Genomic DNA, 23,306 nt, shown 5'->3' on the forward strand with positions numbered 1-23,306 from the left:
CATAATAACTTTTGGTAAACATAGGATAATAACCTTAAATATTAGAGAAGGGGGAAAGGTGAGGGAGAAATTCTTTTGAAATATTCTCTTTAATAATTTCATTTTTAACTTCTTTGAATCATAATTTAGTTATTTTTGTTTTATCCTTCTTGCTTATATTGTAATGAAATGTCAGTAAAAATGGTGAAGAATATTACCAAATTAACATTAATCCTTTTTTTTTCCTTATGCAGAAGCTCCAGTATGAGGCGAAGTGGATGGAGGAAACGACCTGAAAATGATGGCTGGGGGAAATGGGTATGTTTAAAATAAGTACAATTTATTTTGTTGAATCCAAAAAAGCTTCTGTTATTAATAAATGGTAATAACTCTGACAAATCTAAAATAAATGATGTCCTTGCCTTTTTAAATGCCGCTGTGCTTTGTCAGACAATAAAATGATGGAATCGTAAAAAATTTTAAAGCCATTTTTGCATATAGGCTATTATAATGAGCTAGTTTTTCCCAAGTAACTAAGTTCAACTTTTCTTGAATATGGGTTAGCTTTATACTTTGCTGAAATGGCTTTAATTACAAATTTTAAAGAATTACTGTTTTCCAGTGTTGTTGGAAACAATTTACAAATCATATAGTGAAATCTTTCGGGGAAAGAATAAATAGGAAGGTTGGGGTGTTTGATGTAATTTCAACTAGAATTAGGCCTATGTTGTTAGGTAGAGCCTTTGCATCTTCTTTACTTTTTCTGCTCAGATCTTTCTTGGGTTCTTTGCAACTCTTCCCATGCAGTGTTCTAAAATTATTCATCACTCTTCTGTTAAAATAATCTCACAGTTCTGTAGTCTCAATTCTTTTTGATTACACTTATTCCTACTTATCTATTGCCTTCCTAAAGATTTTTTGCATGTTAAAAGAAGACGGCTCTTAACTTGAATAAATCTAATTTGTTAATTTGGTAATGTGTGGAATTTTAGATAATGTGGTCAGGTTTTTTTGTTTTGTTTTGTTTTTTTAAAGCAGAGGTAGTTTTTTTGTTTTGTGTTTTTATTAGGGTAGAGAATAGAAATTAGAAGGTCTGGATTTGTCATTTTATTAGCATAGGGAACTGCTAATCCAGAAATTCTGTCAATTGTTGCAGATATGTAATTGTCTCTAACCTTTGGTTAACTAGGGATACTGACAGACTAAATAATCTGTCTATAGTTAGATATATTGAATTAAGCATATCTTGAAAATAAGAATAGAACCTAGGTATTTTTCTAGGCTCTGGTTAGGATATAACGTCTTGAAGTTTTTCTTTGCCTTTCTAGTTAGTGTTTTCTTTTTTAAAATATTATCTTCTGTCTTAGAATCAATATCTAGTATTGATAGATAAATATTGATTAATAGAAGAGAGGTTAGGCTTAGGCAATTGGAATTAAAATGACTTTCCCAGGGTCACACAACTAGGAAGGGTCTGAGGCCAGATTTGAATCTAGATTCTCCTAAGCCTTCCCCTAGTTAGTGCTTTCTTTCTATTATTATTTGTGAAAAACATTTGTGTATTCTTATCCTTTAGAATATACATTCCTTGAAGGCAGTGTTTGGACAATGCTTTTCTTCAATCTCTATCTTGCATTGAATAATCAAAATGTAACAGTTTTTGTTGAGTGAAAAAAAAAAGTCTTTAAATTTCCAAATAGCTTATGGTCTGGTATTTAACTTTAAGCTAGTATTGTCTTTTTTTTTTTTAACTTATACACACACACACACACACACACACACACACACACACACACACACACACACACACACACATATAGACGGACTTATTACATATATATGAAATGTATTTATAACATGCGCACCTTTTTGTAAGCACAGATGAATTGTTAATTTTTATCTTACTCCTTAACCCAAACAAGAATATATTTTTTTTTGTTTTCCAAAGGAATCTCTCAAAAATACAGTTGTAATATGCAATTTATGAATATTTTAAAAAGTGAAATAAAAATAATTTTTTTAAAACTTGATATTTTTAGTATATTAGAAGAGTTTATTTTGTCAGACATTCCAGTGGTGAATCTATTTTCAAGGAATAGTTATGTTGATGTCTTTTGCTTTTATATGCAATTATATTTCTTTTTTAAATTGACTGGACTATTATTAATGTGCTTGGATCACTAGCAAAAAATAAAATTATTTCTCTTTTTATATAATTTTCATTTTAAAAAAGAGAAGACAAGAAAAGAAAACCTAACATATTTAAAACTAATTCTTTAAATTCTTATTATTAATTGTAGGGTGGGTACATGGCTGCAAAAGTCCAGAAGTTGGAGGAGCAATTCCGATCAGATGCTGCTTTGCAGAAGGAAGGAACACCATCTACGATTTTTAGTGGAGTTGCTATCTACGTCAATGGCTATACAGGTTGTGTATTTTTAAATTATGCCTCAAAACCAGTTTATATTAGTATAGCTGAGGTACTTTGACTAAAATGGAAAAACAGTTTGATATAGTATTTCATTTTTAGGCTATTTTTAATTTAATGAGAAATGTTCAATTTCAGGTAAAAATTTTTGTATTAATTGAAGACCAAGTTCTTTATTGAACTGTATAGTCTGTAGTCTATGAAAATTTGATAAAGATATGCTGCTTGAACATTTTATTATTTTGTCTGGTTGGTGAGTTGATTAAGATTAAAGTTTATAATGCAACAATTGTGCTTCCATTTACTTATTTTTAGTTTGGTCCAGAAATATTAGTTATAAAATAATCACTTTTTGTTTACTCTGATAGACTTTCATTTTAATGAATAAAATTTTATCTGTTTTTATCCAATTTTATTTGAAATTAATTTATTGTTTCAGTTGCAGAAAAGAATTATCTCTAATTCCATATTTCTAATCCTTTTGTGTTTGTATGTATGTGAGACAGACAGACACACTCATCCACACTTTAAGCCTATTTCCCCATTCTAGAATGGAGACCCTTTTACCAGTTTTTTGTTATACAACAAAATTTTGTTATACAACAGAATACTTTAGAAAACAAAGGGGTTGTAGTAAATGATGTATTAATGGAATTTTACCTATAAAGTTATGAACTTCCTGGGACATCCACATTCTTCTGATGGAACAGATTTTTGTTAAAATGAACATTGTCAGAAAGTCACATTCCTTGTCTGCTATACCAAGAAATGGAAGTCTGGGTGTCTAGCCTGTTCCAGGGACTCACTATATTGGTACTAGATTTAGTGGAAATACCCAGTTTGGCTTTTATCACTATGCCACCACACTAGCATCTTTTAATTCTTTGCTTATTCATTTGCATGTCTTTATTAAGCATTGAGCTTAGATGGTAACATAGTGACTATCTTATAAGCTTATCCAATGACACATGGCAACCCTCCTTTGGAAACAAACATAAAAGCAAGTTTGGAGCTGTTTCCTTTTTTGAGATACTAGACAAAGTCTGATTTTATAATTCTCATTGTTCCTTACTGCATAGTGGTCTGGCAAAGGAAGGATTAGTCCATGCTGATGGCAACTTACCATGCATCTTAATGCTTGCCTCTGCATTCTCTAGAAAAGAGTTGTGCAAGGATCTGTTCTTACAGAGGGCAATGATTATTAAAGTGGACTTGTCTTATCAGACTGATAGGTCTTTACAAGAAAAAGCTCAAATAACAAGTTGCTGTATTTTCTAATACATTCAACCTTTCTTCTTTTGTTGACTTACTCTGTGATCCTTGTCAGAGCACTGAGTACTGCTAAAGACCATCACGGTAGGTCTTCTCTCTCCTTGAAAGAGGGATGCATTCTCACTTGAAGATCTTTCAGGGCTCTGTCCTCAGGCTGAAGAATATTAGATGTTTCATGCCCTTAGCTACTTCATAGTGCTATTGGATCTTTTTGTACTTGAGCTTCTGCTCTTTTGTTATGTTTTAAGGGAAGGGTCTTGGTCCTGATCTTGGACATAATCTCTCCTATTAAGCTGTCGAAGGAAAAGGACAAAACAAATATTAATAGGAAGTTTCTACCTAAAAGGAAAATATTAAGAAAATGCCAGGCTGCCCTTGGTGAATTTGGATTTTCTTGCCTACTTGATCTCAAACTCAGTAGGTCCAGAATAACTCATAATTATGAGATCTTCCTCTCTTCCCTCTTTTGTTGTTCCCATTATTTTTTTTGAGGACACCATTATCCTTTTAGGTACCTAGGTTTCTTATCTTAGTCATGTGAAACTCCTCTCTCTCCTTTGCTCTCCAACCTTTGTCAGTCAGTTACCAAGTTGTAGATTTTATTTTTTCAATGTGTCCATATCCCCTTCTTTTTTCTGATAGTATAATCACTATAGTTTAGGCTAATTCTGACCTTTCCAGAGATCTCTCTCTCTCTCTCTCTCTCTTTTTTAAAGAAACTTGCCTTAGTAGAAGATCATGATTCTGGTGTGAACAGTGTCATAGCATGACAAGACATCTTTTTACTCTTTTCTGGACTATTACACTCTACCTTCTGTAATCCCTAGACTTTTTTCCTTATCTGCTTAGCTTCCTCATGAGGCACTTTTGACTCCCTTCCCCATCTATCATTGGTTCTTCTCCACTTCTTTTGTACATGTTATATATGTATGTTCTGTTTACATATATGTATATGGTACATCCCTTAAATAAGAGGTAATCAAAATTAGGGTAGAGACTTTTGTTTTTGTAACCTCAATGCCTTGCCCAGTGCTAGGCAAGTATTTAGTGTATAGATGCTTGTTGATGGATTGATCTTTTAAGTATTGAATGAGTTGGCAAATGCAGGTTTGTGTACCATCATCAATGTCCTTGTAAGATTGCAGAGGATAAGTCAGATGTTGTCTTTGATGATTAACAATATTCTGTATTTATGTACTATGAAAATGACCAAAACAAAGGAATAGCCAAGTAGTAAGATCTTAAAAGGCATTTCATTTCTACCTTCTATGTAATGCATCCTAGTAGGTCCTCCAAGAGAGAGGGAAGACCCAGATATAAAGATAAATAAAAGAGCTTCTCTGACTTTAGGGAGGTGACAGTCTACTAGAGGAAGGAAGATAAAGATAACTTTACTGCAAAGAAGAATGTGAAAGACGGTGTGTGTGTTTTATATTCTGCATTGGAAGGAAAGATTAATTCTGCCTGCCTTTTGTGGAAGAGGTAACATTTGAGCTGGTTCTGGAAGTATGCATAGGAATTGGATAGATGCAGCTGTGGTATAAAGGCATTTTGAGAAGAGGGAACAATGTTAGCATAAATACTGAGATGAGAAAGGCCTGGGTTGTTATTATCAGGGAGGTCTACAACTTGGCTGAAGAACAGGGCATTTGAAGAGGAGCAAGGACATAGAAAATAAAACTAGAAAAGTAAATCACGGAAAATTGTTTAAAGCTTCAAATACTAGGTGGAAGAATTTGTTCCTATTTGTTAAATGTGAGAGCCATTGAGGTTTCTTAAGGAGCTGGAAGAGACTTTGGTTATCAGTAGTCTAACCAAGGAAATTGAGGTTGAGAAAAGTTAAGTCACTTGCCCAAGGTCACTGTGATAGTAGAGTTGAAATACCAAGTTAGGTCCTCTGAAACCAAATCAACCACTCTTTCCATCCATGTGATGCCTTAGAAACCCAGAGCAACCACTCATTTTATAAATGAGAAAACTAACTCCAAGGAGTGATTTGCCCATTGTTTTGCCCATGAGCAGATAGAGCTAGTAATTATCAGAGATGACATTTGAGCCCTGGTCTACTTGTATTTTTCATTTTTAGTCTTACATTATATTTAAAATTCTTTCCAGTTTTAAATCCTTCACTTCTGCTCACCATCAGAGGCAGCAGAAAGGTTTTTTGATTTCTGATGGTGAGAGTACAAAGAATCTGAGGACAATAATGTCAACCAATAGTTAAATGTGGATTCACTTCTGTTCAGCTGGGGCTTACCAGTGGGCCAGTCTTTATATCTTATAATCTATAATGGAAATAATCATCCTGCTGAAAGATAGCTAGAAATCAGATAACCTATACTCAACAGTCTAGGGGAAAGAGTGCAAAAATGGCTTTGATATAGGGGAGAATGATGAATGCAGAGGAAAATCTAGACTATATGATAATTGAATAGGGTATGATTCTAAGGAAATGAGATGAAAGGGAATTCTTCAAGTAGTAAAATAGGATCACTGTTGTATTTTAAATGAAAGGACTTGAGCCTTTGGCTAAATGACTAACGACTAATGATAGTGAAATCCACTGCAATATTGCAGTTCAGATGAACCAAAGGCATGAAGATTAGAAAAGAGGCAGAATGAAAGTGGACCTATTGTCATTAATTTATTAGAGAAGATAGAGTTTAGTTTTCCTAAAACTTGTTTAGTTTGTGAAAATGAAATAAGATTAAAAACATGGAGAGAAATGTCTGTCAGGTTTCAAAGGCCTTCATTCATTAGACAGTTGGGAGCTACTGAAGTTTTGAGTAGGAGACATGATATAATATCTCATGTGTATATAGTACTTGAAGGCATGCAAAGTAATTTCCTTAAAATAACCTTGTGAGACAAGTAATATAAATTATTCTGATTTTACAGATGAGGAAACTGAGTCTGAGATGTTACATACTTTGTCCATAGTTAAAGTTAATCATCATTGGAGCCCAGATTTAAACCCTCTCTCCTAATCTAACAAGTCCTTTCACTTTCCATTACTGCAGTAAATGATATAATAAAAACATTGTCTTAAGAAGATTATAAAGGCAGTAATGGAAAGGATGAATCCCCAAATTACATTTCTAAATTTTTGTATTGTTTGATGGGAAATATATACAATACAACTAGAAGATCAGATGGCACAAGACACGGGCTCTAGTCTTAGGTTGTTGTTTTTGTTTTGTTTTGTTTTGTTTTTTCAATTTTCTAGTAATCCTTTTAATCTTCTTGTGCTAGGTCATTTTGCTTCAACTGAACCTCATTTTTCACTGTCAAGTGGAAGTTTTGGACTTTGGACAAGATGATCTGTGAGGTGTCAGATTCACAGAAAGTTGTATATTAACTAATTTTTATTTGTGAGTTTTATTCACTTTTGCAGAAGAAAGTAATAAGTTTTGAGCAACTTCTATTAATTGAGTACCATTAGGATATCTCGTTGTCTAAAGTGTTGACCTAAGTTGGTTAGAAATTCTTCACAGGCAATTTTATTAGGAAACTAGTTTTTTAAATAATAACTTACATCAATGTGTTTGACTTACTCACTTTGAACCTGTTAGACTTAAGAAAAATGAAATGGAATTTCAAGAAAAGTTGCTATTTCATTAGTAATAGTTCTTTGCTTTGGAAAGTATCACATTGTAGAAAGCACTTTATTTTGGTTGGGCTTCACTAATGCATTTTGCTTTACCTCTGATGCCTACAGCTTTACCTTAGCCTTTTTATGGTCACCTGAATGGAAGCGTTTATTGATGTGCATTATATAGCAATGGTTTTTCTGTTAATCTACAGATCCTTCAGCTGAGGAATTGAGGAAGCTGATGATGTTACATGGAGGCCAGTACCATGTATATTATTCCAGATCCAAAACAACACATATTATTGCCACTAATCTTCCTAATGCCAAAATAAAAGAACTAAAAGGTGAAAAAGTAATTCGACCTGAATGGATTGTGGAAAGGTAAGCTAAGTTCTCCTGCAATTTGATTCTTGCTCTGTGTGCTTTGGAAATAACTTATTACCTCCAAATGTGTAGGTAACTATTTTGTTTCAAATTTAGTAACAATGGTAATCAAATGATTTTGTCCAACTGATTATATTAATTATAATTATAGGACAGTGATTATTCTTGCATATTTTAATAAGAAAATGTTATTTTAATATACACAGATTACTTGAGGTTAAAGTAAAAAAGTTTCTTTTATAGCTTTTTAAATTTATGAATATAGACTGACTTGTTTCATTTCAGTCATGTCTGACTCTCTGAGATCCCTTTTGGGGTTTTCTTGGCAAAGATATTATTGTGGCTTGCCATTCCTTTTCCAGGTCATTTTACAGATAAGGAAATTGAAGCAAACATGGGTAAGTGACTTGCTCAGGTTCACACAGCTATTAAGTGTCTTGAGGCTAGATTTAAATTCAGGAAGATGAGTCTTTTTGACTCTTAAGCTAGGCAATTATACATTGTGCCATCTTATATGCCCTACTTTATATTCACTACTCTTTTGTTATAAACAAATAACAGGATAATTGATTTTTAGCATGCTGTGGCTGACAAGAATCTCTTTATTATCTTTTTGACATTAAACAAATAGGCCTGGCATGTTGATATTTTATTTTTCTTCCTTTTATTTATGGTTTCCCCTAGAGGTAAGAGTTTTAAACTTTCAATTTTTTGAGGTTTAAATGCTCTTTGACTTTAAGAATACAGGGTAAATATAACCAAAATCTACTTCAGGTAAGCTGCTAGGTGGCTCATGGATTAAGAGCTAGGCCTAGAGCACTGGTCTTAGTGCCTAGTTATGTGAACCTGGGCAAATCACTTAACCCCCATTTCCTAGCCCTTACTGCTCTTCTGCTTTAGAACCAAAACACAGTACTGCTTCTAAGACAGAAAGTAATTGTTTTTAAAAGAAAGGAAGAAATATACTTAAGAATAGGTTTAAACATGACAAAAGAAACCATGCTTCACCATCAACTGTAATTTGTCATATGGTGGAAATTATATAGTCTCATCCAAGTTGATTTTTACTCCTTTAAAGTATTTTAAATTGTTATTTTTCCAAAGAAAAATGCCACAATAATTTTGTTTTTAAAAAGTACTTGTATAGATGATTTCTCAGATGTTGTTGTCCAGATTTTTTACCATTATTCTAACCAAAAAAAAATGTCCTTATTATCTGAAGTATTGGGGGGGGAGGCGGGTATTATAAATAAGATAGAAGGAAGATAAAAATGGCTTAAAGGAATACCTTACATTTCACTTCCATTTAGCCCAACTCTGGCATTTAAGATGTATTTTCAGATTTTGCCTCTGTTCCTTGTTTGATCAGTATACAGTAGAAGGCTGAATATTGGGTTCTGTACAAGTCTTCAGGTCTGCTCCATTGTTTGTCCAACAAAGAGAAAACTTGATATGTGATTGTTGATAAAAGACAGTGATAAGAGAAGGGTTTGTGGAGAGAACCACACACATCAAATGAGTAATTCCACTTTAGGGCTGTGATTGCATTAGATGAATATTTATTTAATTTTGCAACTAACATCCATGCTCCATCTGGAATGTTAAATGTAATCAATTTTTTGCCTAGGGTTATGGGTTTGGGTTGTTGGAAAATCATTGAAAGTTATCTGTCTCTTAAAGGAGCCCATTTGAAATTCATGTTAGTTTAAATATATTGGTTATCTTCATATTGGAAATGGATCAAAAGTTTCCCCCAACATGAAATAACAAAAAAACCCTACATTAGAACTTCACTATAAGAGTTGACTTCTATCTCATCAAAGTGAATTTAGTTGCTAATATACTGAGAAAAAATATCAGAAAGCTGTTTCAGTGGTAAGAAAGTCTCAACATTTGGAAGAGACATAAAAGTATTTAGTAATGATACTTAATATTTATTGAACGCTTTAATGTGGTAGGATTTTAAAAGAATATATATATACACATGACATGTTACAATGTTTTCCTTGTAACTAAATTTTAGAGTAGTATGATCCTATTAGATTGTAAGGTCCTTAAAGAGCAACAATTATGCTTTTTATATTTTTAATTTTGAAAGTACCTAATACAGTGATGAAATAAGTCTCACAAAATGTAGCTAATGTAGTCAAAAATAGTACACATCTCTATTTCTGCACTCTTTTTGATTTCTTAGATAATTTTGTTTTCTGTTTTTATCTCACAGTTTTCTTGTTTAAGAGTTTGGACTTGATAACTTGTAAAGGAAGTTAACTGCAATTTGAAAAAAACGAGGCGCCTCCCCCCCCCCACACACACACCTTTTTCTAGGAACACTTCATGATATAATATTTGAGGACTAGGAAATGATTCTTTTCTTTCACACTGACTTTATTCTCCTTTTATAGCATAGCTCTGAAGCCAGAAGGACTGAAATCCTCCCAGCCACTGGCATAATTGTTATTTGGAGTTTTTTTCACCCATTTTGTAAATTCTCTTTTCAAATCATCATACTTTTAAAGTAAAATGAGTCATATTTTTATGTGTGTTACACATCACCTTTTTAAATGTTATGGTAAGTCTGTTATAAATTGGAGACTGAAAATAGAGGAAGACGTGTTGCATAACAAAAGTGAAAGATGATAAAATACTTCTCAATTAAGATTAGATTTTGTTATGAAATACTTTTCTTTTTTTTTAAACAAATATTGGACTGTAACTTTCTCTCTTTTTTTTACATTTTAGCATTAAGGCTGGTCGTCTCCTATCATACATTCCATATCAACTCTATACCAAGCAGTCCAGTGTTCAGAAAAGTCTCAACTTCAATCCCATATGCAAGCCTGAGGATTCCATGCCAGGTCCAAGCAATATAGCGATAGAGCTCAACAACAGGGTGTAAGTGTTTCTAGTACGGCAGTACTGGCCAGAGCAGTCTGCCAGTAGTAGCATATGGTTTTGCTTCTTAGAGTGCACCACAGGTGTTGTCTAAAAGTAATCAAACAGAAACATGGAATCTGGGTATTTTCATTGTTTAGCCATTTTAAAGTATTATGGTGAAAGATTCATATTAAGAATAGCATAGATAATTATTTTTTGGTTTTATTATATGCATAGAATAGAAATCAAGATAATAATGAAAGCTTTAAGTCACTTTTGAAAGGTTAAATTCACATAATATATAGATTTAAGTTTTGCATAAAAATTTAGTTAGCACTATCTAAAGAAAAATAGACATGATTTTTTAAGAAATACATTGTTGACCGTGGGTCTCCTGGTTTAATTTATAATTGCACTAATCTTGGGTAAATTGCTTATTGCAGTTAATTGGTTTGCTGCTTCAACTTATATTTCAGGTGGCTAATTATTATCAACCTCTTTCACATATATTAGTTTAAATTGCTTTCTTTGGGAGGTTGGATATATTTTCCCTTAAAATTAGGAATCTAATTAAACATCAAAAGTCTAATATATTGCTTCACCTTCTGTAAAATTTTTGTTGTTACCATTTGTTCTTTGACTTTCTGGTTTTTCTTCATTGTAAGAGGTAATCGAATTTGTAAATTTTATCAGTTGGCTTTATAGATTTTTTTAGCAACATAAAAAAATTTATAATTTATCAAAATGAAATAATTAGTATAACTAAAGCCAGCATTTCTTTTTACTTTACCCAGAGTGCTAAAAAGTAGAACAAATTTTAATCAATAAGGATTTTTTTAAAACCCTTACCTTTTGTCTTGGAATCAATTGATTCCAAGGCAGTAGAGTGGTAAGGATTAGGCAATGAGGGTTGTGACTTGTCCAGGGTCACAGAACTATGAATTGTCTGAGGCCAGATTTGAACCAGGGACCTCCCACTTCTGGGCCTGGCTCTCAATCCACTGAGCCATCCATTGTCCCCAATCAATGAGAATTTGATGTTAAATCTAAGTTATCTGTAAATATACATCTTAAAATATTGATCTTAAATATAGTTTGTGAAATTTTGGAAATTTAAGAAAATTGCCTGGTGAGTAGTTAAATCATTACTATTTTTCCATCATTTTCCAGTTAAAAATTTTTTTTCAGGAAAGCTACCATGAAAACAACAATTTTCCTAGTCACTTCTAGCCTTATGACTTTAGGCCAGTTATTTAACCCTTTTGGTCCTTAGTTTCCTAAATCATTTCCTAAGATCTGTTTATTCTATGAGGCTCTGTGCATCTCTGAGAGTCTGAAACCCACACCCTACCAATATCTTACATGTTGGCTGAGCCAGCATGATATTATGATTGAGTGGCAATGACAGTATGAGGAATGCAGCTCTAAATCTCTCCTTTAGTTTCATTTCAGAGAGTTTGTTGTGTGTGTGGTATTTTGTGTGTGTGTGACACAGACAGCATTTCTGTTGTCTGCAAATGCAAATTGCAATGCTGAGAAATGACATTGAATTATTCTCTATGGTATGTTACACCATATATCAGGGTCCATAATTTGGAATTTTTATTCAGCCATAGAAAAACTTAGAAAAACAGTTTCCTCATTTAAACTTATCATGATTATAGGTTTAGAACTGGAGAAGATTGTAGAGTTCACCAAATCTAAACTCCATGTCTGACGTAGAAGGGAAAGTTGGAGCTCAGAGAAGAGAAGTGACTTGGTCAAGGCCAACAACAGAGCAGGTTGAAACCTAGAGCCTTTAATACCAAAGTCAGCACTTCCCCTTCTCCAGATTGCCTCCTCTTTAGAAAAAGAATTTGTAATCTGGTTAAGGAAGAGGCATACATGAAGAGATAAACTACAGATCAAAATAAAGGTACATGAGAGACATGAAATTAGAGGAATGTTCACTAGACAGAGTCAGCAAAATCTCCATGGAAAAGATGACAGCTTGCCTGAACATTATGAAATGATACCTTCAAATCAGCCCAAAGAAATGAAGGGAGTGGGCACTTGAGGTTAAGGAATTTTGTCTCCCAAGATATTTATCTTTCTCCTATTCTTGCCACCACTGCCATTCAGACTTTGATCTCCTCATGATTGGACACTTTCAGTAGCCTGCTAATTGGCCTTCTGCCTCTGGTTTCTTCTTGAGTCTATCTTAATTTGACTGCCAAATAGTTATGTTCTAACCTTTCCATTTCTATTTAAGAAACACTACTGATCCCATCTAAATTGGCTATAGGATAAATTCCTTTGGTCACAGTCTGGTACCAAACCTGTTTTTCCAACTTCCTATTCCCTTCCCCTCATGCAATCCACTTTCTAGTTGAACCAGTCTTTTTGCTGTTTCCTGTAGATGACATTGCATTTCCTTTTCTGTGTGTATTTCCTACTTTATCTCTGCCCCATAAACTCTAAAATTTTTTTCAGTTGGCTTTCAGTGGAGCAAATTTCTTTGAAAACTATGTTAATTGACCTAAAATTTCTCTACTGACCTGCTGCTTATTCCTTGCAAAAAAAATTAAGTTTCAGTTTATTGGAAGGAGTTAAATACTCTTGTTTGTTCATATTTACATTATCCTTTAAGGTTTACAAAACTGAGGTTGGTCATGCTCATTTTAAAGGTAAGGAAACTGATGCTTATGACCAGTGTTCTAGAAGATAAGAGGGATTTGTATCAATCTGGAAAAAGTATAGAACCTTTTCTGAGTAATCCTCACATTAAATAGTATTTTCTACTTTCATTTTAGAAACCAGATAATCAAGAAATATGAGACAGAAAATGAGATCAAAGTTAATGGAATGAACAGTTGGAATGAAGAAGATACAAGTGATGATTTTACGCTTATGGAGCTGGAGCCGATTTTTCCTGGGAAGAAACAAAATGGAATAAAACATCCCCGAGACAACACTGCCATTCTCAATGGACATACTCTCAGCTCTAATGGTGCCTTAAAGACTAAGGATTGCTTGGTGCCCTCGGGCAACGGTGTTGCAGACAGGCTTTCTCCAGGCCCTTTGTCAGAGGAGGAGAAGACTGAAAAAGGCAACATTGATTTTAGAGACTGCACTATGCAGCAGTTGCATCAAAGCAACAGAAACATAGACATTTTGTGGAATCCACACAGGACTATGAGTAATTCATTCTCATCGTCATCTTTGCACAGTCATACTAAAATAAATGGTGCTCACCACTCCACTGTTCAGGGGCCTTCAAGCACAAAAAGCACTTCTTCATTACCTGCTGTTAGCAAAGCAGCTTCCTCAGCGCTGTCCAAACCTTCAGACTGCAATTTTATTTCAGACTTTTATTCTCGTTCAAGACTGCATCACATATCAATGTGGAAGTGTGAATTGACTGAGTTTGTTAACACCTTACAAAGACAAAGTAGTGGTGTCTTTCCAGGAAGGGAAAAATTAAAAAAAATGAAAGCAAGCAGGTCTGCCCTTATAATAACTGATGCAGGTAGATACTTATTGAAGACATATTCTTTCTTAAAGGATAATGTTTGATCATTTGTTCTCATGTTGAAGTTGTTATACCATACCTGATTAATAACTATTAATGTACAGAATCAACAGGTTAACTAATTCATAGTAGAAATATTAAAGAACATAAAAAGCTTATCAGTTGATTTTAAAATAGGATTTTTTTTCAACCCATACCTTCTGTCTTAAAATCAATACCAAGTATTGGTTCCAAGGCAGAGGAGTGGTTAGGGCTAGGCAGTGGGGGTCAAGTGACCCCAGTTAGGAAGTGTCTTAGGCCAGATTTGAACCTAGGACCTCTTGTCTCTGGGCTTGACTCTAAATCACTCAAAAACCTAGCTGCCCTCTAAAATAGGGTTTTTGATTTTAATGTAAATTAAAAGTTGGAAATACAAAAGTTTCCCAGTAATTTTGACAGATCTAAGTGACTGAATTCTGAGAAGTCACTTCATGTATAAATTTGTTGAATGACTTTTAGATTCTGGTGTATGTAAAACATAGCATATGTTCTCTAAATTATAGTCCCAATGAACTGGTGAGAATGAAGTGTATTCCATATAAAAGTTACATAAATTTCTAGGCCTGAAAGTTAGTATCTGAATTAATTTATAAAAACTTGGTAGGAAATTAATTTAGCTTGACATACAATAGCTCTATGACTATAGTGAACTTTTGAAAATTAACAGTTTGTTTTCAGTTAGAAATGGAATAGGTAAATTTTTCTCATTTTACTCCTTAATATTTTTATTTCATAAACAAAAAGCCATGCCATTAGCTACAAATTATAGGAAGGTAACAAGATAGAGTTTTAGAAAAATCCTTCCTATCTTAAAACATATTTAGTTTTAGTTAAGTGAACTGCTTTTAACTTTTTTCTAATCATTTTTTTCTACCTTTTTTTCTCTTGCTCTACTTAAAACAAATGCTTTCTTTATTTGTGAAGTACATTAGAATAATAGAATTATGATAGATTCTCACTTTGGTGTTTTTAACTATCACTTAAATTTGAAAGGTGATATAATTAAATTATTTTTGAAAGAGGTATTATAAATTAGTTCTATGATAGAAAAAAAACAGGAAATTGCCATTTAAAAATTTTCTATCAATAAGTTTTGAGTTGCCTTTTAAAAAAAATTCAAATTGGGGTCAGCCTGCTATTGACGAATCTCTTTTATTTAGCAGACTGGTTCCCCATAGATAGTCTCTTTATTGTATGTGAAGGCTTTTTAGCTTGTGGAATCTTTGTTTTGCTCTCTCTCCCACTCCTTGCTACTTCCCACATTCTCAGAGAATCCAGGTTCACCTCCATGCCTTGATGTCAGATTAGGATCTAATGTGTTTATGCTTTATACACTGAAATATTTCATCTGGTAAATATTTGTTGATTTATTGAATACCTTACAATGGCATGTATTAAAAAATTAAAATGTTTAATCTTTTTGAAAAAGAGGTATCTATTTTATGAGTGTTAAGCTTATCTATAGGTATCCCTCATATAGCGACTTAATAAAGAGAATTTTTTACTGTTGTGAATTTTAAATTTTTGATTCATTCTCTCTAGCTAGATATATATAGTAGCACTCGATTAGGTGTTAAAAAAAAGCAAAGCCTTTGAAATCACAAGAAATAATTCTAAACTGTAGCCTATGCTTGATATTTTACTTTTTTTTTTCAGTAATTCAGATTTCCTAAAGAAACTAAATATGATTCTTTATTCCTTGGAGTCTACTGAATGAAATTTTATTTGTATTTATTTTTTCCCCTTGTTTCAGTTTCTTTTACTCTGTTGTATTTCCATTTGGGAGGGTATCAGAAAGCCAGAACAATTCAGACAAGAAACTTCAAAGTTAAATGGAGTTGAGAGAGGAGGAAGGAATGCAAGGCTTACCCCCCCCCCCCCACTGCCCTTTTGGTAGATTTCCTTCAAGTTTTGTTTTTTTTTTAAGGACTACATATTTGAGATACATAAGAAAGTTAATAAGAAAAAACATATTTCTTACAGAATTTCTAAAGGCATTTTTGGATATATATATATTTAAGTTATATTAAATATATATTTGTAATGTTAGTAGAGAAGTTTTTTAAAATGTCTCTTTGTGACTCTCGGTCCATGGAAGCATATCTTTTTGAATACTTATAACATTTGCAAAATAAATTATTTTTTAAAATTGAATTTATAGGTGACCATTAAAGTTTTTTAAAAATTTAATATAATAAAAATTAAGAAAATGATTTTTTAAAATTAATAGCAATTTTACTAAATAAAATTTTTTTTGATGGAGGTATACAAGTTATTAAGTTAAAACAATCTGGAGTGATTTTTTTTGGCATAGGGAATATTTAGATTAGTAAACTCTACAAATATAAATGGGCACCTTCTCTGCAATTTAAAGTATTAGAGCATTACCTGGAATTCTGGGAGGTTTGGTAACTTTCCCAGAGTTCTATAATCAGTATGTGTGAGAGGTCTTGCTTATAGACCTTCTTTCCTCTGGGGTGGCATGCTTACCCACTTTGCTTCTGCTGACTATTTCTGATAAATCAAAATTTTAATTTCTGAGGTCATACATTTTTTTCCCTCTAAGTTTTCTTGTTCAACCTTATTGAATTTTTAGATCTCTTTTATTTGATAATTTTTTGAAACTGAAATTAGATTTCAACATTTTTTTTCTTTCAATTACAGGCAATATGTCTGTATTGAATCCATCCAGACATCAGAGCTGTATAATGCACGTTGACATGGATTGCTTCTTTGTGTCAGTGGGAATTCGAAATAGACCAGATCTCAAAGGTAAGGATTCTTGGTTTTCTCATTATTAAAAATTCTGAACAGTGAAATACTTATTTTAAATTGTATTTTCCTCTGATTCTCTTCTTCAGTATTTTAGCTCCCATGTTTAGGTTTCTTCATATTCCTTTATCAAGAAAGGTATGTGGTAGAATAGGAGTTTGGACATATGCTGTATATAAATTTCTTCTATTATAGAAAAAGAGATAAAAGAGCTTTTAGCCTGAGTTTAAGGAAGACTAAGACCTGCTTCTGGCCTTGTTCTTGTTTGATTTTAATATATTTAATAACATTGTAGATAATTTGTTCATAGGAAGAGATTTTTTTGTAAGAGACTGCAGTCTGTATTCAAAAGATGTCCCTTTTTGTATTTACATAGTATCATTGAAACCTAGAAAATGATATTTGGTGTATAGATAGTCTAATTAGTCTCTCAAATATTAAAATGAAATAATTAATTTGTGTGTCAGATTTTGTTGTAACAATCTAGTGACTAGTCTAAACATTAGAGAATTTTGTAGTAGCCAATATTAATTGCAAATGTGAATCTTTAATATAGACTTTTTGTAGCTTTTGTTTTTACAGAATTTTACTTAGTATGCTTTGTACTTTAGATTTTTTTGTTTTGAAAAAATTAGCAAGCACTTATGCCCTCTTCTACCCGCAAACCCTTAATACACAAAATTCTTATAACAGACATGTGCAATTAAGGAAAACAAATTTCCATGTTGTCCATGTCAAAAAATGTCTCTCAGTATGCATATTTAGTATTATTACCTGTCTGTCAAGTAAGGTAGATCACTTTCTTCATTTTCAATCTTCTGAAATCAGGCTTGATCAAGTTCTCAAGTCTTTGAAAATTGTATTTTACAGTGTCATTACAGTATAAATTATTTTCCTGGGTCTGCTTATTTCACTTTACATCAGGTTATACAAATCTTCCATATTTCCTTAAAATCATCCCTTCATTTTTTTTATAGTATATTGGAAGTATATTGCATTTGTAATATGTTCAGTTATTTTTTTGTGGAAACTTGGAGTTCCCAATTTCAACTATGAACCTTAGAACATTTTGAGAAGAATTAATATTTAGCATTTTATTCTGATGAAATTTTGCAATGTGTATTGCTAGAGTCCGATTCTTTGTACTTGCCAATAGTTGCTGCTCTAAAATTGCTGTTATATGTATTGATCTCATCCATTGTTGGCAGTACTGATTTTAACTCTGGAGGAAATATGAAATGCTGAAGAGTTATATAGTTGGCTCATAAATAAAGGTTTTGGTATGCTTTTTCTTATAAAATATTTAGTAAATGTTTCATACTCTTGTTTAAGAATATTGTGATTAACTTTCTTTAAAAAACAAAATGGTGTATAAAAATAATTTTATAACTACAATAAAACATAATCATTTCCATATTGATTATAAAGGTGATCAAAACATGATCTGTGCATATAGTAATTATATTTAAAAAACCCTTATAACATAAGACAGACTTCTAGCAGATGTTATCAATTTCCTGTGATTCATTCCATCATATAGGTCTCTATTGCATATGGAATTTTAATTTTTAAAAATATTCTTGTTAAAATCTTGGTTTTGCCCATGACTTGCTTGTTTTCTACATACTTTAGCATGCAAGCTTGCTGGGAATAGTTACTGTTTCATCTCTTATATTTGTACAAGTACTTTGCACTCATAGCATAGTGTCTAGTGTGGAATAGGCACATGATAAATAGTTGTAAATTAATTAATTGATGAAGTAATTGTCTTCTGATTCTTGAAAACCTTTGGAAGGAAAAATTAAATTAAAATCTTATGATGTGGGCATATGTATTATATAGCCTTTTTCTCAGAAGTAATTTTCACATTTGAAAGCTATCTTTGCCTAGACCAACAAAATTTAGATAATTTAAAAACAGTGTGATTCCTTAAAGATCTTTCCAGTTAATCTTTTTACAATTTGAAGATTTATGAAACTTGAGTATGCTATTTTTAAACATCTCTGGTTTTATGTTAGCATATTGAAATTTACATAATTTATATATAATTAAATCTTTTTCATCTCCAGGAAAGCCAGTAGCTGTTACAAGTAACAGAGGTACAGGAAGGGCACCCTTACGCCCTGGAGCTAACCCCCAGCTGGAATGGCAGTATTACCAGAATAAAATACTGAAAGGCAAAGCAGGTACAGATAATAAGCTCACTTTGAAGTTACTGTGCTGCTGCTGAAGAACTATGTTTTTTTTTTGTTGTTGTTGATGTTTTGGTTGAAATATAACATCAAAGTTAAAGACAAGCTTTTGTATTCACATGATTTTTTTGCTATGATATTTTAGAACAAAGTAGTGTCTAAGTACAAAATAAGTGGCCTGTGTGTAATATTAGTCAGAAGTGATAGTAAATGGTTTTCTATTTCTCTAGAGAGTAAGAGATATTTTAAAAGATAGAATTAGTTTGCTTTTTCTACAGTTAGCATGAAAAATGGTATTTTGTTTTGCAAAATGACCTTTTTTTAAAAAGTTTGTAACATTAGTTGTTTGATTCACTATATCACAGTAAAAAGAGAAAAACAGTTTGAAGTAACTGAAAGCATTTGTCAAGGAAATGAAAGAGTAGTTTAAAACTTAAAATTTTTTTTTAGAGGAATCTTAATCTTGTCCAAGGGTATGAATTTTTCCCACCATGCACTTATAAGAATTAGAATCATGGTTGAAGATACCATCATGACTCATTTCTGAAATAATTTCCTATGGCAAATGTATATAATATTTTTCTCACTAAGTGGCAGTATTAATTGACTTATTGCTTTGTGACTTTTGAGTGGTAGATATTAATATACCAAATAAAAGACATTTTTGTTATTTTTTTTTTCTTTCTAAGTGAAGTTTCTGTCAAAGAGCTAATTTATAAACACATTTGGCAGTAAGTATAGGCTTTTTCCTTGGAATATGGAAAACGTCTTATATTCTCCTTTGGCTTTGTGTGCCTTTCTGATTAATATTTAGAGTGCGTTTAGAAATTAGATTAACTTTTAACTTAAATTCCTGTAAAGGGGTATAGATAATATGCTTTTTTCCTTAGATTTTTGGCCTTGTTGCTTTTTAGGAGTTAAAAGTTTGGCTTCATATTTGAAAACTAAGCAGATAAAGGTAAGGAGACAAATGGAAAAGTAGATAGATCATTTGAGCAGCCTTATATCCTGATAGCAGTTTTCTTGATAGTAGTCATCTTTGGATATTTCACAAAAATATTAGAGAATGTATTTATGCATGTATTTTCTATGTCTTCTAAAGCTTTCTAAGTGTTTAAAATGGATCTCTAGGTTGTCAGGTAAAATACTTCTAGAAATGGTATTTGGGTTTGTTCTGGATAGATTGTTGTGCTGTGACATTCAACTATTTGGATTGTTTCTTAATGGTTGGTACTATGATTGTGGAGTTTTCCTCTTTTGGTGTAGTTTCTCTCTGGTATTTGTTATGAGAAGAGGAAACTTTTTTAAGTTTCTCTTTGGCATTTTATGGAAAGGAGAGAGCTTTTTTAGAAATATGGAAAAGTGGACGGAAGCAAATGTAGTTTGAGGAAAAGTGGATATTTAAATAACATCTCTTCTATTATTTGTGCATAAGATTACCACTATGGGTAATCTTCACTGCTGGCTCAAGTGCATCTTTCTTATCTCAGGATGTCTGTGTCTAGAACTTTATAACTAGTATGCATCCTTAATGAGAAGCCAAGTGCTAGTCCTCTCTTTTCTTTCCTTCCTCAGAATACAGCTTAAACTACACAGTTTTCTGAAAAGGCAGTTGGTTTTCTGACCGTCTTTATTTAGGGAGCTGAAGGTTTGTTATCATACTTTAGAGGACGTTGTAATTCACTCCTTTCCCCTTAAAACTCATAGTAATCTAAAGAGACAAATGTCAAAAGAAATACCTACACTATACTTATCATCTGAAAGCTAGCATAGATTGTTCCTTAATAGGAAATGGAGAATGTCATTTAGTATGTATTCATTACTTGTTAAAGATACGTTATTTAAAACAACTTTATCTGAACCTGAACATATATTTCTATTCATGCTTTAAACATATTATTCATTTTATGACATTGGAATCATAACAAATTCACTTTTTGTGTGTTGCACACACAAAACAGATAGTCTATTCCTTATTGCAAGATTCTATTACAAATAAACCCAAGCATACTTACTTCATTTGTCCAGGACCTCATATTCCTTTCTCCACACAGTTTTCTGATCTTTTGCCTGAAGCTTATTAAATACAGTATCATCAGATTTTAAAAAAACACTTTCAGAAAAACAGTTTTAGAAATAAATGGCTCCAATTGTCTACAAACTTTTTAAAAAATCCTATTTCCACCTTTTGGCCTATTTTCTGGTCACAATATTAGGAAAGATAGCATCTTGGATTCTTTGTATAAAAACTTCCAACTTCTTATTAGTCACATTGAAACTCTTTGTCAAATAATATTTCTAGCAATTTTCATCTGTGCCTTCACTTTGAAGCAGCTTCCTGAATGATATGCAGAAGTACCACTTCACATTGATGGCCTTGATGTTCTGAATCAGTTTTAAAGTTCATAGTTGGGGCCTTTTCCCTCTCCCAGGATTCCCAAGATGCAGATGTTTCCCAACCCCTCAGCATCTTCAGTTTTCATTCTAAAGAGCAACAGTTTTTAAACATCGTATTAGTCACAGATTTATTCTCAGCGATTTCTTTTTCACAGACTTGGGTCCTGGCCTCTGATTTCTCCAACCGTTCCTCCACATTCACCATGTGCCCGTCTAGTTTGTCAAGTTTTGATGAGCAGTTCTCTACCTTGCCCTCCAGTGAGGACAGTGTGTCCCTGCATTGCCCTGAATTTCACATGAAGCAACTCTATCAGCTCATGGAGGGATCCACTCTTCTGCGATGTGGAAAAGGTCAGCGAGCCCAGTGAAGATAAACAAGATGGCACTGCATCTCAGGCCAGGGCGTGGGAATGCATGGACCAAAGAAATTGTTCTTCTCATTCTTTACTTTGGGCATGATTTTTCTCTAATTTGAAATTTCAAGTGTCTTTGGGTACTTTTAGTAAGGCTTCCAAATATAAAGATGATGAAAAAAAATTTTTTAAGTGCATAAACTAGTAAGAGCACTTTTGAAAAGCAACTGGCCACATGGTTAGTCTCTGTTCACATGTTGCAACCCTTTTCTTTGGCTTAGTAGTTCCCCTTTGTTGACAGGATAGTTTTGTACTTCTTACAAAATTTTAGCTTAGAATCAAAGAACATTAGAACTGTTGCTTAGTTTTAAGATCCTTCAGAAACTTTGAACATTTTTCCCTTTAAGAGGTTGTGTTACATTGGAAAAGTATAATATATGTTAGCTTAGTGTACATGAGATCATAACTCATATTCTATAGTATTCCTTCTTAAACAGGTTCAAGTTCCATTGAGATTTGGAATCTAAAAGTTTGGTTGGAGTTTATTCTTTGTATGTATGTATGTCTTTGTGTGTGTTTGTATTCAGTAAATACTTGAAACTGGCTTAGTGATTTGTGGGGAGTAGTCACCTGTACTCTTGAGTAGTTGTTGCATGTCCCTAAGCCATGTATTTTTCAGGTTACTTAAGGGTGGCTAGTTTTTCATGTGATAAATTTTGTGAATTAAACAGCAGAAATAGTTCATTTATAAGTTGTAGTGATCTCAAAATAGGAATTGTGGAATTAGCAGATGTGATGTCTTTAGGTCTTGTTTTACAATCTAGTGTTATATTTGTTTATAGTAGCATAGATGTGGTGGAGAGTGTGTTTTGTAGAATGTGCAATGTGTTTTTTACAGCAGGCACTTCTTGAAACCTAATAATAGCATCCTGGGAGACCTATAACTGAAGCTGTTTTCTCTACTGTCTATTTCTGAATTACTAGTGAAGCTGAAGGTTGTAAAGGAAGTGAAGTGGCAAGCAGCCAGAAGGCTCTAGAGTTTCTCCTTTTATGTAGTTGTGTGTATGTGTATGTGTTTGTTCTTTTGTTTTGCTTTTGCTATTTAGTGAACACAATAACTGTTTGGTTTTTAGACCAAGAGATAATTGGCGAATTTGTAGGACCATTAGCCAAAGCCTACCAATGTGTATTCTGAACATCTAGTATTCTTTTGGCCCTTGAATGTTTCTAATTAAACATGATTCTGCCTTAGATATACTTAAAACATGTTTTTTAGTTGATATTATTGCAATATTTTAGCAGGAATATATTCAGGGGTAGAGGGAGGGACTAAAAAAACTTAGTATATCAAAAGGGTTTTGCTGTTTTACTTCAATTATTAGGAAACATACTTTAAGAAATTTATTCTTTTCATGAATTGAAAATTTCATGTCCTTTATAGGAAAACTTTTAAGAGAATATATGTTCTACTTCCTGATCTCTATCTGTATTGGTTTCAAGAGAATTGTGC

General features: G+C 32.6%; 1 protein-coding gene across 4 annotated transcripts in view; it reads left to right on the plus strand.

Moving 5' to 3' along the window:
- The window catches only part of REV1 (REV1 DNA directed polymerase), a 118,615-nt gene that overhangs the window by 52,450 nt on the left and 42,859 nt on the right, over positions 1-23,306 (plus strand). For 3 of the 4 annotated variants that reach the window (XM_007501123.3, XM_007501124.3, XM_056808277.1), the window contains 7 exons: positions 234-297; positions 2,280-2,406; positions 7,484-7,652; positions 10,398-10,550; positions 13,325-14,040; positions 16,747-16,854; positions 18,924-19,040. In XM_007501123.3, coding sequence (XP_007501185.2) covers positions 244-297; positions 2,280-2,406; positions 7,484-7,652; positions 10,398-10,550; positions 13,325-14,040; positions 16,747-16,854; positions 18,924-19,040 — 1,444 coding nt within the window. In that variant the 5' untranslated portion in view covers positions 234-243. Of the gene's footprint in view, positions 1-233; positions 298-2,279; positions 2,407-7,483; positions 7,653-10,397; positions 10,551-13,324; positions 14,041-16,746; positions 16,855-18,923; positions 19,041-21,598; positions 21,795-23,306 lie in introns of those variants that run through there. The other variant, XM_016424865.2, reaches the window with a different exon arrangement.

The sequence above is a fragment of the Monodelphis domestica genome, chromosome 8 (assembly GCF_027887165.1).
Source record: "Monodelphis domestica isolate mMonDom1 chromosome 8, mMonDom1.pri, whole genome shotgun sequence".
In the NCBI taxonomy this organism is placed as follows: domain Eukaryota; kingdom Metazoa; phylum Chordata; class Mammalia; order Didelphimorphia; family Didelphidae; genus Monodelphis; species Monodelphis domestica.